General features: G+C 44.8%; 1 protein-coding gene across 3 annotated transcripts; it reads right to left on the bottom strand.

Annotated features, from left to right (window-relative positions):
• Positions 1 to 1110: 1110 nt before the first annotated feature.
• Positions 1111 to 15370, bottom strand: tcf20 (transcription factor 20). 3 transcript variants are annotated; one of them, XM_080009361.1, is made up of 7 exons: positions 15259 to 15370; positions 12445 to 12603; positions 4260 to 4442; positions 3843 to 3936; positions 3620 to 3683; positions 3322 to 3422; positions 1111 to 2899 (listed from the first exon to the last, which is right to left on the bottom strand). In XM_080009361.1, exons 3-7 carry the CDS (start codon positions 4380 to 4382, stop codon positions 2862 to 2864), a joined length of 420 nt encoding a protein of 139 aa, XP_079865487.1. In that variant the 5' UTR covers positions 4383 to 4442; positions 12445 to 12603; positions 15259 to 15370; the 3' UTR covers positions 1111 to 2861. The 3 variants fall into 3 exon arrangements, with proteins under 3 accessions (XP_079865487.1, XP_079865485.1, XP_079865486.1); XM_080009359.1 differs by lacking the exons at positions 12445 to 12603; positions 15259 to 15370 and having other exon boundaries at positions 4260 to 11679; XM_080009360.1 differs by lacking the exons at positions 12445 to 12603; positions 15259 to 15370 and having other exon boundaries at positions 3634 to 3683; positions 4260 to 11679.
• Between the last annotated feature and the right edge of the window lie 3 nt (positions 15371 to 15373).

Below are 15373 nucleotides of genomic sequence, written 5' to 3'. Positions count from 1 at the left end.
TTGGTGGGCCGGTTCCACCAGAGAGGGGGTCTTCTTCTGGGTACAAGAGGGCCCAACTCAGGTTAATTAGAAATAAAAACTCTGCTCGGTGAGTTTCAAGAGGCAGGTGAGTTGATCCATGGACACTTATCAAATATTTAAATGTTGGTGTTTGGTCAAAATGCTGCCATTAATGAAAAGGAGTTAAGTATTACTAGTCAAGTTTTTGCATTGTAGTCTACTGTATATATTACATTATAATAATAATCATTATTATTCATAATAATATTATGAATAATAATAATAATACAATGATTTTCTCTTCATTCATAGCAAATTAGAAAGTAAAAATTACTAACATTTTAATGATATATATATAACAAAATTGTGTGTTATATATGTAATAAATTGTGAGAAACTACAATTACTTATGAGTTAATCCAATTGAACATAATTTTAATATATATTTTAAGTAGAAATTGGGGTGTTCTGAGTTTCTTCTCTCATGATCATTTTTTTGTTCGGTTTAATTTCCTTGTGAGCGGTTTTGTTCAAATTTGACAGTAGGTTAGCCAACAGTGTATTTACTGTATGTATTATGTCTTGTTGTTAAAATCCTTCCACTTCAAATATCTCCAATGGGCAATGACAAATTTTTAGAAACAAACATGAAATCTCCATCAATAAACAGTATGAGTAAACACTTTAAATACTTCCTCAAAAAAAAAGGATAGAAATGCAAACGAGAAAATAAGACATGATTTTAGTGAAAATTAATTAATTTAGATATATCTGTTAAACCTGCACTGCTACCTTTTAAAATTAATATACAAAACATATACAAAAAAAGTCAAATTCAGTAACGTTGCCGAAAATACATATTACCACAGGCCTACTTGTGGGAGCAGGAGATACTTTTAAGGTAGGTCTGTCACCACAACGTTCCAATTTTCCAAACCCCAAAAATATAAACAATATTAAAAATCTAAAAATGTGAGCCATCATTAGGCAAATGGTCAGGGGTTAAGTAAAAGCGTGTGTGCTGACTGGTAAATGGGCTAAAACTAAATTCCACACCAGTATGCTCCAAGACATTGCAAAGAAAATGCTTCAGAAGTAAGCAGAGGGGTATTCAGCGTTTTTTAAAGTGTATTTATAATTCATATACATATTGACAGGTCTCTAGTACAGCATGGTTTCAATAGTGTAACTGTTTTCTTTCAGTTTGACTTTTTTTTTTTTTTTTTTTTACAAGAATAACAATAAAAAATGATCAAGACAACACCGTGTACGACTCACTTTTTGAAGTTGTATGGCAATGCTTCTTCTGAATGGATTTTCCTATCTCCCGATCAAATCGCATCGTGTCGTCGAGGACAGAACCCATTCAAAAGTACTCCTCACTGAACTATGGCCGGCCCATCGCAGCCGCCTCGCGACATCCTTCTCGACAGGTTCCGGATTTGGAAAAACAACTCGTCGTAACTTTGAGCGACTAGACGGTCCGTTTGTCGGCCAAATGGACGTTCCCATGAGTCAGGACTCGCTATCTGTGCACCTTATGACACAGTGACGCAGAGCCTTCAGTGTCCTGTCCTTTAAGTCTTGTACCAGTAAATATGGTCAAGGGAGGCAGGTACGCATCAAGTCCGTAGTAACATCTCCTCAGAGGGGTTCGTTCTCTTTGCTCGTTACCTACTTGAAAATATGCTTGTTTCCATCTGGTCCTTTTTTTTTTTTTCTTCATGAATACTATCTGTACCGTAAAAACCCTGGGGCTGAAAAATAAGAACACTTTTTTTTTGAAAAGGACCAAAACAGCCTCAGATTTCTGAGATTTCTTTCGCACACCCACTCACTCTCTCGTTCCTTTGCATATCACACACACACACACACACACACACACACACACACACACACACACACACACACACACACACACACACACACACACACACACACACACACACACACACACACACACACACACACACACACCGACTTTTAGAAGGCAACAGATGTCCGCTCTCCAAGGCAATAATGTCTTTGTGGCAACTCAACCCTGACATTCCAAACAGTGTCCCTCTGGCCCCTCTGTCTCCAGGAATGGGGAAAGAAAATGATATGTATAACGGTATAAGTATAAAACAAAACATCATTATCATTCCAATGAGTAAATACTGATGTAAAAAAAAAAAAACGCAATAATGATGACTAAAATTAATAGCAATGATTATCATAACATTATATGATAAAATACTACATATGAGCAGATAAAGTGAAACTTTCGTTCCCTTTCTTCTGGTTTCCTTTTCAGGGTCTGACCACTGGAGCTCTACTGCCTCCTGGGGGCCGTTTGCACTCCAAAACCCTCAACCCAACAACAACCCAACACAAAAACAAGCAAACAAACAAAAGCAAAAACATCTAAAATGAAGAGTACTGGTGATTTCGAGAAGAATGAAAGAGTTTTGAGGGTTTCTCAGGAAATTCAAAGTGAGCCGAGAGAGGGTTTGTTCAGTCTTGTTCGTGTATCTTTAGCAGTCCCTTTTGTTTCCTCCATCCCTCCTGAAGTCTCACTTGGTTCCAACCAGTCCTTTGTTAATTTTTTTTTTTTTTATTCCTTCTTTCCTTTCGCTCCATTTAGACTTGTTGCTTTGTCCATTTTTTTCCTTTCGCGGTTTTTAGTAAAGACCAATAATTCACTTAGAAATAAAGTTTATTTTCACTTCTCTACATTGTCTTTAATGTAATTATGTTGACCGCTGCCGAAAAATAGTACATTCCCCTGTGTTGGTCTCAGTCGGACATCCATCTGTCTGTCTGTCTGTCACTTAGTCTGCCGGTGACAGTCCAATCGTCTAATTGTGTTTGAGGTTGCTTCACAAACAATTTTCTACCCTTGGTCGTCCAGCCTTGCCTAGGGCGAGAAGTACACAGAGGACGTGAGTCGGCAATGTGGATTGACATAAAAATACAGCTAAACAGATTTCACAGTTTCCAACAACCAACTAAGAATTGTGTAAGAGAAATATGCCAGAATTGATGGTCAGGATGAAGTGCCTCAAATATCTTAAAAATCAGACAATATGATTTTCTGGATTTCTTTTCTCATTTTGTCTCTCATAGTTGAGGTATACCCATGATGAAAATAACAGGCCTCTCTCATCTTTTTAAGTGGGAGAACTTGCACAACTGGTGGCTGACTAAATACTTTTGCCCCACTGTATATATCATTCACAGCGTAAAAGGTAAAAGCCTAGGTCAATCTGTCTCTCTCTGTGTCAGTGTCTCTCTGTGGCACTTCTGACCACTCAACAATAAGCACAGGAGTGAACTCACCGCTCTCAGACTCCTGCGTCTGCTCTTCTTCGCTGGTTTTCTCAGCCTCTCTCTGACTGCTCCATGTAAACCGGCTTGGATGGCCGACTACTCTGGGAAAACTGGGCAACGACAGCAGAGAGTAGACGCAGGGGTAGAAGGAAAGACAAAGAAGGGCGATGTGGAGGAGGAGGAGGAGGAGGAGGAGGGACAGATAGCGAAAAATGGAGTTTGACACCTCAATCATCGATTGGATCACCAAAACAGTTTGCATAGTATTAAATAAAAATGTCGCAAGAAAAATGACGTGATGACCAACCTCTCATTCTTTACCTTGTGCTTCGGACACCGCAGCGAAAAGTTTTCCTCGTTCATGGAGCAATCTGGCCAGGGGAGAGTCGATATTAATTACAGAGATAGTCTGAGCCCCCTTGGCATCCCTCAGAGGAAATGGTCAACATCTACTGCATGCATCAACTCCCGTGTATCCAGCTGCTCAACAGCAATACAGAGAGCACAGGTACTTGATGGATCCACTCTACCTGCTTCGATAGCACACAGGTAGTGATAGCGGAGTGTGCAGCCTTTACTGTAGCATCCCAACGTGGAACCCACCATCTCACAATAGGAGCAGCTCTAAAGTAGAAATAGGTGAAATACGGGAACAGGATAACAGAAAATGTGAGATGTAATTAAAAATGAACATCCCAATTTGTACAGTACGGTGAAGAAAACTGATAAAAATCTATAAATATATACTCTACTAAGATAATTCGGAGAAGCAATAAATTGTGAAATGTGTTATGTGTTCAGTAAATCGTTACATTATGTAGCCAACAAAAGGTAATACCAAATCACAGTTAAGGTTAGGTAAATAAAGCACTGAAAAAAGCAACACATCTTGAATGCAGGGACTGAAAGTGGAAATCAAAGCACATATAAACTGAGATGTCACCCACCGTTTCCCTGGCGCCATCTAGTGCCTCCTGCAAGCCGTACAGTCTGCCATTGACCAGGTACACTCCGCTGGTCCATGCGATGCAGCCCTCATGGAACCACAATTCCTCAGGGTCCATGGGCATCTGAGGCAGCTGGGCTAGTTGGGCCAGGGGTCCCAGGGAGTCCAGGGCAGGAGGGGGCGGCTGGAAAGGCAAGGAGGCCTTACTGTTTGATGGCACCATTCTGGGGGAATCGTCGCTGGATTTATGCCTTCTTTTAAAGCGTGGGTGTGATGTGAGCTTCCTGTGTTGAGGTCTTTGTTGGGATTCATCTGCTGGCTGCTGCTGGGGTCTTTGTTTCTGTGGCAGATCAATATCAAGGTCCGGCTCTCTCTTAAGCTCAGGGATAGGTCGGATGTCTAGGTTCATATCCCAGGTTAGAGCTGTTGTTCTACTAGTGACAGTGTTGGTGCTGCTGGAGCTGCTGTTACTAATCTTGCCAGACAAATACATCACCATTTCCTCTTGTCCTGCTGGAGATGCACTGCTGACTGCGAGGTTAGGGGATGTAGAGTTTCTCACTAGGCTGATGGCATAATCACTTTCAGCTGAAGGCCTGGTAATCTGAGCGTCTTGGGTTTGTGTGTCTTGGAGAGTGTTCAGTACATTTAAATTTGTGTCTGAACTTGGTCCTGTCTTATTTGTTCCAGTGGTAGCCTGGCCTTGTCTGACCTGTGGCTGGTTCTTGGGTAATTTGGAGGCATATTCAGCTGGATAGTAAGGCCCATAGAGATCTCCAAGATGTTTGTAGTTTGCCCATTTCTGACACAGGCAGCAGAGCAGGCGTCCAGAGTGATTGGTTTCTGTGATCACGGGGCCTGAAACTACATAGCCCGATGAAGGAAGAGCTTTTCCTGACTGAAGGGCGGTTTCAACCTCATCCGACTCCCTTTTCTCCATTTCTCTGTCTCTCTTAGTTAACTGGGAGGAAAGTGCTGACGTCAGGAGGGAATCCAATCCCATTTTACCTCCGATTAAACTACGCTCTCCCTTCATTTTCTCCTCCTCAGCATTCACTATGGTACACACGGCCCCTATCTCTGGTACGTTCTTTTCTACGTGTATGTGCGGAACAAACAGTCCCTTCCTGTTGGGGTCTTGGAAAGCTGCACTCGTAGCCAGGTTTCCTCCTGCCCCTGATGATGTATCAGGGTCATCTTTGGCCATTGGCACAGCACCTGCTGCTCTTCTCCTCCTCCTCTGTCGGCCTCTTGCCTCCATTGTCTCATTTTCATCTTTCACACCCCTGCGTCTCCGTCGCAGAGGTTTAACCTCCACTTCCGGTTGGGTGTCCTCACTTTCCACGTCCACTTTTATCACCTGGGTTAAAACAGGTGGGGCAAGGGGGGGTGTTTGTTGATATTTTGGCAGAGGGGGTGTTGTGGGGGCTGATATAATGTTGAAAGTTTCATCCGTCTCTATAGGAGGGGCAGAAACTGGAGATTCAACAGGGAGCACTGAAGGAGCACTGGTGTGAATGGTGATCTGAGATGGTGCCTGGCCCGGGGTTTGAACTTGGCCCTGGGTTCGCTTTTGTTTATTTACACTACCAACAGGTCTGCCCTTCTTCTTGCCTGATGGGAAATAACCTTTAGGCACAAGACTGTCTTGTGATTTGGAATCTTGAGGTGACAGAGTGGACCGTCCAGAAGACATGTGATGTCTGTTCAATATGTGTCCATGGCTCTGGCTGTGGTGCGGTGGGGTGGTTCCATAGTAGTCACTGCCAGGATAATCATCAAAGCCTATTCCAGTCTCTTGAAGTTTCTCTCTGAGAAGGTTGGCGGCAGATTGTTCCCCTCTGCGTGTCTCAAGCTGCTGGTAAGTGTTAGTAAAATGCTGGATATCAGACAGGGCAGATGATGAAGGGGGTGGCGAGCCTTGAACTGGCCGAGGTAGAGGTGGGGGAGGAGGTAGAGGACCCAGAAGAGCAAAGTCCTCCTTGTCACCAGATGCTGATGCCACAGCAGCCCCTAACCCAAAGTCAAAGTCTGTTTGCTTGAGAACCTGGGGTGTCTGGTGGGGATCACATGGGTAAGCCGAGGGAGGCAAGGGACCAGATTCATCAACTCCTCTGAAGGGAATCATGTCGCTTAAAGAGTGACTTTCATCCAGGTAACTATCGTCCCCTCCTGCAACTCTTGCGTAATGTGGTAAATCTTGGTCATGTGATTCACTGAACGGTGTCATTTCTGAGTGAGAGAACCCTGGGTAATGATTTGGCTCAGCATCAGCATGGCCTGTTGGCTTCTTAACATTCGGAGTGATTTTCTGGACTATGGCCTCCAGTTTCAAACCTCGTCCTTTCCGGGGAGGGAAAACCTTAGTTTTACTACTGGAGGGAGACAGAGATTGAGAGTAGGCATTTTCTCCGGGGATAGGGGAAGAGAGCCTGGTACATGGAATGTCTGAACTGGATGAGTCATCTTCATTGTGATGGCTAGACTCAGACTGGGCTCCAGGGGAGTGGTGGGAATTTAAGGAACCCCTCCCATCCTGAAGTTGCCTCTTGGCAGGGATAGGGGAGATAAAGGAACGGACTCTCCTCCTCAACATTAATGGATTTGTTTCTCCAGAACCCCCAGCTTTAGTCTGACGCTGCATCTGTGGAGCAGCAGAGTTCACGTCCATGGGGGGTTTAGTAGAGTTTGATGCAGGAGCTGTGCGGTTTGGTTTCGCTTCCTCTACAGCTGCCCTGGAGACGTCAGGTTCAATAGCATTTGAAGCTGCTGCTAGAGTCACTTGTGGAAGAACAGCAATCTGTTTAGCTACAGCAGATGCAGTAGGAGGAGGTGGAGGATGTGTTCTGAAGTAAGGGTCTCCCTCCGTCAATACTGTACCCTCTCTTCCAGGGTGGGTCGACTCCCACATTTTCATATCATAGTAAGCATTCTGGTGTGGAAGCAGGGGTTTAGTTAAATGTTGTTCATTAGACATGATGTCAGTCTGGTAAAGCATTCTCTGCCTCTGCTCTGATTGGCTGTGTTTATGTCTTCCTGGAGAGGAGCCTGGCTGCATCATCATCTCCTTGGATGGCCTGTTTATTGCTGTTACCCAGTCATTGACATCATGTGGTGGATTAGGAGGGCCACGTGGCTGGGGATACATTTGAAGCTTATTTGTGGACTGTGGGTTTTGCGATTGAGCCTGGGGAGATACATTGTGGTAAGGATGATGGGAATGAAAGTGGGGGGTGTTGCGTGGCATAACATTTATTTCTCTTGTATCGCCATATCGAAATCCAGGAAAAGTGCTGGTGGGCCCAGTGGATAAATCAACACCATGAACATAGGCTTGATGCCTTGACAGTGGAGATAAAGGGTTAGTGTTAGTTGGAAGAGGGCCATGAGTTGGGGCCATGTCAACGTACCCTCGCCTGTAAGGGTCACTGTTTAAAACAAGAGAAGAATGAACAGGATTGGCATGATACTCTACGTCAGACTTTTTAGTGATGCTACTGCCATGATGAACAACTGGTAACTTTGCAGTGTCAGAGTCTGACTCTTTGGATGCCGCTTCCATTTTCACCACTTGTTTCACTCCAGGATCGTTTTTACTTAAATCATTGGCAACTGTTATAGAGGAAAATGGCTCTTGAATCACAGAGGCTCCGCTCTGAGTTTTTTCCCTCTCTTTTTCTCTGTCACATTCCCTTTCCCTCTCTGGTGTGCTGCGCCGGTTTGGCGACACATCGCAGATGACAGAGCGCCGCTCTGATGATGGGGCTAATAGGGAACCTGATGATTTTTGAGTCTCCGTTTGCCCAATAGTGGCTGTTAGCGGCTCTGTCTCTGCCAAAAGGAGCTCTTGTACAGCTGAGGATGGAGTGGGCACATTGGAAGGGTTTTTCCTCTGTGGTAAAGAATAGTCTGCTAAGTTAATATGTTTTGGTGGAGGTGGCAGAGACTCTGTAGACTGAAGCAAATGACTTTGGGATACACCCATTTTAGCTTTCTCAGCACTTTGCGATGACTTGGGTTGGGTTTCTGGGGCACAATCTGATACAGTTCCTTGTTTATGATTCGGCTGCGGAGGTTTTCCAGAGCCATCCATTCGGGAGGAATGAAGAGATGCCTCATTCATTCCAGTTTGGATCCTCATACCCTCAGTCATGTTATATGCATGTCTTGTTTGAAACTGTTGCGGCGATTGGAGATGGGGAGGAAAAGCCTGTTCAGGTCGGCTATAGCGTCTGTCTAAATTATAGCCTTGGAGAACTTCTTGCAAAAGGCTTGGAAACTGTTGCATTTGAGAGTTATCCTCATGAACTCTTGGTCCTGCACCATCTCCTCTCTTAAACGATGCCTCTACAAGGTCTTTTGAATGTGCAGGGCCATAACTGGGCTGGGTTGGGTGGTACCCTGGGTATCTGGATGCAGACTCAGTTGCACCTCCCGAACAAGGCCTTCCCCTGTTCTTCAGGGAAATATCTGAGCCATATTCTGACTCATGGTAGCCATATTTGTGTGAACCCAATTGTGGATAATTTTGAATGCGTCCAAAATTTGGCTTCTGATGGAGTTGGTGGTGGGAGGAATAAACACTTAAATCTACACCTTCCTCCCCATTATGACTGCTTGACTCTCTGAAGTAAGAATGGGAATGTTTCTCTTCAATACAATTGTCTTGAGAATTCTTGCCTTTTTCTGTGTGTTTTCCTTCAGTCCGAGTTGAAACAATCACACCCACACTACTGGCATTTTGCTGTTCCTTAGACGTCTTTTGTTGTCCTTCACTCTCATTATTGTGTAAATTTGTTAAACTGTTTGACCTGTTTTCTTTGTCTTGACTATCTTGTAGTGTATTCAAATCTCTCTCTACCTGCACTAGATTGGCACTTTTCTCCCTTGTTTTAACCACACCTTCATTCTCAATTTTAATTCCTTCATTCTTAATTTCTGTTGTCTTCCTTGGGCCACATCTATTATCATTGCCAGTGGACCCAGGTTCTGGGAGACACTTTGGTTGGGCAGGTGGAACATTAGTGGAGGAAGCTGATAGGGTCGAGGGAACTGGAACTGTTGAATACAAGTTTGGTCCGGACTCAGCTGAATGAGCACTTATAGAGGGAGATGACGAGGGAGATGGAATGTGAGCTTCACTTGCTTTTGTTTCTGAAATACCTGGTTGTTTTGTCATGGACTCAGAGTTGATCGTTTTACTATGTGATGCCAGGCCAATCCGGGGTATGTTTTGACTCTGGGTGGATGAGTAGTAGCCAGCTGGTTCAGAGCCACTGCTTGCACCACTCATCTGTCTTACTCTTCCATGTTCACCTTCAGAGAACTGCTCATCTCGCTCAATTTTGGCCACTAATGGTGCTCTCTCCGACATCAATAGAGAGTCTTCATCAGCTCCAGCTTCAGAGCTGACACAATCACCACCAGCAGCGCCACCTCCTTCTCTTACTGTACTCGTGCTTGAAGCTGCGCTGACATTTCGACTCCTTGGTTGTGATGACGGAATGGCATGTGCTACCTGCTGCATTTGTCCAGCATCTTTCCCCTTCCTCTGTGAAAGCACAGTTTCCGTGAGCAGCATGTGCTGCACCGTGTTTGGTAAATTGGCTACTTGTGACGTCAAGGCATTTAAACTGTTCAGGCCAGTGTCCTGCATTTTGTCGAGAGGAGAAGATGGGTAAACGGTTCCCTCTTCACGTGATCCAATGCCAATGCCCATTCTGCTGCGACTTGCAGATGAATGACCACTAGCCATTGCTGCATTCATGCCTTGGGCTTTATGACTGCCACTGCTACCACAACTACTGATGCTGCTGTTTGAATTGGGTGTGGGACTAAGCTGAGGCATGGTCGGCAGTAATCTTCCATGACTGTGACTGCCACGGGGAGGTGGGGGAGGATGTGATGAAGCATGTCCCGAAGGGTTTCCATGTGCCTCCGAGACACCCATCAAAGGGGAAGGAGAGGAGCTACAGTTAGGGGATTGCACTGCAGAGGCGGCTGGAGAAGGATTGGATACAGGGCTGAAGTTTTGGTTAATTTGGGTTTGTTGAGCATTGGAGTGCATTGGGGATTTGGCTATTTCTTGTGACACTGCATGAGGTATACTGGGATTAGTGGCCTGGTGATGTTTAGCATAAAGTGAACCTGAAGCAGGGCCATGAGCCTGCGTCTTGACAGAGTTATCATAACCCATTCCTAAGTTGTGCTGCGAGTTGCGGTGCTGAAGTGTGGCCTGTTTGTGGAGTGAATGTGTCTGTTGGGAGTATGCAGGGTAGTTTGAAGCAAGGTAACCCTGCTGAACATTTTCCATGTGTCCCACATTGTTAGCAGCTGCTGAACTTGAAACAGAGTTTGAGTTAGAATTGACACTAGGGGAGCTGCTAACTTTTGGCTCAAACCCCGGATTTCCAGTTCCATCATGATATCTCTGTGGAGGAGGGCTGTACATTCCTGATGACCCTGTGGATGCCCCACCCTGTGGGGAGTAGTGTGGGTACTGAGGGGTCATTCTGTGTCCAGAGTGGGTATAGCTCCTATGTTGTTGTCCATGGTGGAGAGATTGGTAATTCTGCCCATGCTGACGATGCTGCATCTGAGAACCAGGCACTGACTGCATTGCAGGGTTCTGACTCAAACTATACTGATGTGAAGGAGAAAATGCTCCAGCACCAGTACTACCACCACCTGAACCAGCAGCGGAACCATACTCTACTGGATACGGTGACATCATTCCAGGTGACGGTGTAGAGCCAGACCCAGCATGTCTGTACTGATGAGGTATATGTCCATCAATGTTTGGATATCCAAAACCTGCCCCATATCCCATGACACCTCCCCTTCGTTGCCTGTCCTTCACACCCATTGAAAAATAATAATCCATGCCCTCCTTACGGTAAGGATTGCTACTGCTGCCGCTGTGAATGTTACCCTGTGTTGATGGCAGCTCCCCGACCCCTCTGTTTCTGGCACTGTAAGCAAGCATATGACTAGCTTGATTGGGGTGGTGATGTCCTCTGTGCAGGCTCTGCTGTTGCATTGCTGTGTACTCTTCAGCCATCCTTGGGGAGATGTGGGGGTCTGCTGGCTGTGGAGGGTAAGGAGGGCCCCCTCCACTCCTTCCACTAAAACCAGGTGGGAGTGAGGGGGGTGCTGGACTGTTAGAAAAGTTTTGCATTTTTTTGGGAGGTTCTGTAGGGAAAAAAAGCCAAAGGCAGCGAATCCTTCTGATCAGAAATTGAAAGGCTTGTGGCAGCAACCACAAATAAAAGTGTGAATTTCTATAGGCTGGCAGTAATGGAGTGAAATGTCTTTAGTCCGTTCAAGATTTGAAGCAGAGGAATATTTTACAGATGTTGTCGTAGCAGCAAAATGTGAATGGTGTCATTGAAGCTGATGACACTTATACTGGTAGTGGAATAAGTGAGATGGTCAAACGGCAAAAAAGTCCAGTTTTCTAAAACAATTTTGCTGAACTGACAAGCTGAATATTGAAAACAGCAACTTTAAAAAGTGCTATATGTGTTGGAACAAGTGTAGCACTGATTCCGCTGCTAAAAAGAACAATACGGAGATGATGTAATTGTTCCGTTGTAGCTGAAGCAGTTTGGCACTGGGTAGATAAAAGTATCAAGCACAACTAACACCAGTCACTGAGATGTTCAAGCCTTAATGTCTTTAAATTGATTTTTTTCAGCAATAGTGTGAACACACAGAACTGTGTTAAGATAAAATTGTGGTGGGATTTAGTAGTGTCCCATGTGTAAAAAAAAAAAAAAAAAAGTGTCAATGCAATCATTAAGACTGCATTCTGTTGCACCGATCCTTCAGTTCATCGAGCGTGGGTTTGTAACAGACTCTGACAACAGTCAAAGAAAAAAACAACGCCAACACTAATCAAATGGTCTAGATATAGACTTCTACTAAACACTACCAGAGGCGAGCACTCCATTGATATTTTCATCTGCTCTTTGATAAAAGGGTCTTTCCACGACGATCTTGCTTTTTGTCGTTCCCCTACAAAAATTTTGCGTGTTTTGCTATTTTTTGTCCAGTTTGGCCGTAGAGGTTTTGGTCCCTATATATTATTGTTTTGCATCTTGAACCGTGTTAAGTCAAATTCTTTTCAGTGCTCATAGGTGCCTTAACAAAATCATTTGTTCCCATTAACCAGAGTTTTATGCTACCTAATTCCATGGCAATGATATCCAAGTGGGCAATCCATAAACTCCTCTTCAAGTCTTCTTTAGTTTTGTCGGTTTAGGCTCTTGTGTTTCGGTCTCCCCAGAATCTCCACGCAGCAAAGTTCATTTTCCCACAGCTGCTGACCGGAAATCTTCACAATCCTGAAAATACAGAAAGAACCCCCCCCAGCCCAAAAAAACATTAGTGTTCAAATATAAAAACTACAGTTCTTCACCATATCACTATGCATGCTGCGCTGTCACTAAATAATAACAAGAAAGACTTTTTCCGAGTTGCCTGTCTGGAGTTCGGTTGAGTCCGAAAAGTCTGGAGCTGGCTTCATTTCATAATTTTAGTTAGGGATTCAGCAATGATTCAGCAATTCAGCAATTGATTCCTAATATTATATTACATCATGTGAAGTATCAGTCGATACGAAGTACTGAACAGATCCATAACTTTTAGTGAACCATATCAAATTTGTTAATTTAGGCGCATAAGAGCATAACGATCGGCAAATATATTTTTCCTTGATTGATAATTATTTAAAAAAAAAATAGAAGCTCATACTTGTATGAATGAAAAACAAAAGATAGTGTGATCAAGTTGATTTCCGCTAATGTGTGGGACGTTTGATATGGCTGGATGGATTGCATTTTTGTCGATGTTATTACTGGGATATTCCATTGTACACACATAGCCGATTTTAGCCTTGTATCACACTCAATATCCACGAGCAGGATTATAAATCCGCCCGCCAAGGATCATGATGACTGAAAAACGAGTCCTTATCTTTGTGCTTTGCAGGCATCACATCTATTTTCATATTCGCCACGATGACGTTTACGGGACACATACGTAATCGATATTACTCATCTGATTCCTGCATCACCCGAGAGTAAGACCGATTACTTGGGCAGGATTCAACCGCTGTTGAATAATAGACAATTGCAATATCCCTGCGGGGATGAATAAAGTACTTCACCCATCTAAACTTCCTGATCTGCATTTACCACAACAGCGCCTCCTGGACGCTCACCCCTCCCGGTGCTGTGGTGCGGGGGGGCGGCACGGGAGACTGCAGAGGACCCCCTCGTATCACACACTCATTGCGAACACGACCCTTTTCGTGGTTAAACTCGTATCGGTACAACAGCAAGCAGCCTCTATCGATGTAATAACTAAAGGGGCTGATGGCCGAGGGAGAATAACGGGTAAAAGGCGGCAAGCAATTAAGGCAACAAAACAACAGTGAAGGTCACAAATTCCTACTTTGCATGTAAACAAACAATCTCACGGGACAAGACACTGACAGCGACAGGAGCGGAAGTACTCAGACCTTCTACTGAAGTAAAAGCATTAAAAAAAACGCCACGAAATGAGACCAGCACAAGTGAAACTACTACTTGTATGTAAAGTGTCGAAAGTCCAAGTACTTGTCACAAGCAGCGGAACCTGTTTATTTACCCATTTGCCATTTTAAGATAAGACAGCATCTAACAAATGAAAAGGGAGAGATGGAGCCGAGTACACAGAGATGTTTTCTTTGAAAGGTGGTGAAGTAAAAGTCCGAAATACAAACAGGGATCGACAAGTCCGTGGTCAATTTGCACCCCCTGCGAGGCCCTTTATTACCCTTTCAGCAGGACATGGAAGAGAACTGAGCACACACAGCCTGAAATAAAGAGATGGATGCTGGTAACACATGAAGGTGTATCCTTGGCCCGAGTTATAAATGACTCAGAAACGATGCGTTTCCAACGGCAACCGCTCCATCAGAACACCTCTGCCCGTCCATCCATGTCCGCTGCCGTTTCTACTTTATCTATTATTAATCGCTATTGACACAATCAAAACAACAACAACAACAACAACGGGACCTTTCTACGACGAGCCAAGTGGAAAACACATCAGCAGTTCAGTATTTGTGATGGAGTTGGTGTTGCTGTTCCTCTGAGCGGGACACCTGGGTGAGCACCTCACCCTGCCCGGCCTTGTAAACAACTAACGCATGTGTAAACAACTGCATCTTCACATACGCATAACTGTGCTTACAAACATAACCTGTATTTACACACCGGGGCCGTTCGGGAAGGCTTTAAAAAAAAAAAAAAAAAAAGAAGCCAAATTGCGACCCTTGTAAACAAAAGTTAGGCGGCGTCTTGCGGTCCCCCTTGATCCGGGGGGACCCGTGAGCCGGGACGCCGTGAGGGGATGGAGCGGTGTAAATAAACGCGAACCGTATTAGTGGGGTTGTCAATCAACTGGGGTTTTAGGCCTGATTGTTAAGGCACGGCGTTTTATCGCCTCGTCGCAGTCCAGCCTCAGAAAATGAAACGCGAGCCCCTGTCATGCTCTGCTTGTTTGGGGGGGGCTTGACGGTTGTCAGTGATTTGTTACTTAGCCTAGCTTAGCTTAGCGTGCTAGCGAGGTATACGCAGCGCCGCTAGTCGCTTTAGCCCAGATGCTTCATCATCCGCTGCTAATTAAAAGCGTTAGCATGGCTGGCTAGTTAGCGCCTATCATTATCTGGCACTTAATTTACCTCCGCGGTGTGATTGTTATTGCAATATATATCGGTGAACAAAGCACATACAGGTAATTACGGCAGGCTAGCGAGGCAGAGAGCAGAGAGAAAAAAAAAAGAGGTGATTGGGTGCAGATGTTTTCCCCCTTTTATATAAACCCAGCGGGGCCGACGGTACAAACGGGTGACGCCAAATAACGCATTCGAACAGAGGATGCTGCCGAAAATCCAGACCATAATAATCGCGGCTGGGGAGGCTAAACGCTAGCCAGACGGAGACCACACGTACCTGGGAGCGGAGCGAAGGCCCCTCCGCGGCTCAACGGCGTCAGTCCCCAGCCTCGATTCGACTCCTCCGCCGCGCTTCCCCCCTCCGCGTTCCCGCGTCCAGACCAGCCCGAAGC

The sequence above is a fragment of the Zeus faber genome (genome assembly GCF_960531495.2).
Source record: "Zeus faber genome assembly, chromosome: 11".
Lineage (NCBI taxonomy): Eukaryota > Metazoa > Chordata > Actinopteri > Zeiformes > Zeidae > Zeus > Zeus faber.
This window is presented reverse-complemented; position numbering and strand designations above follow the sequence as displayed.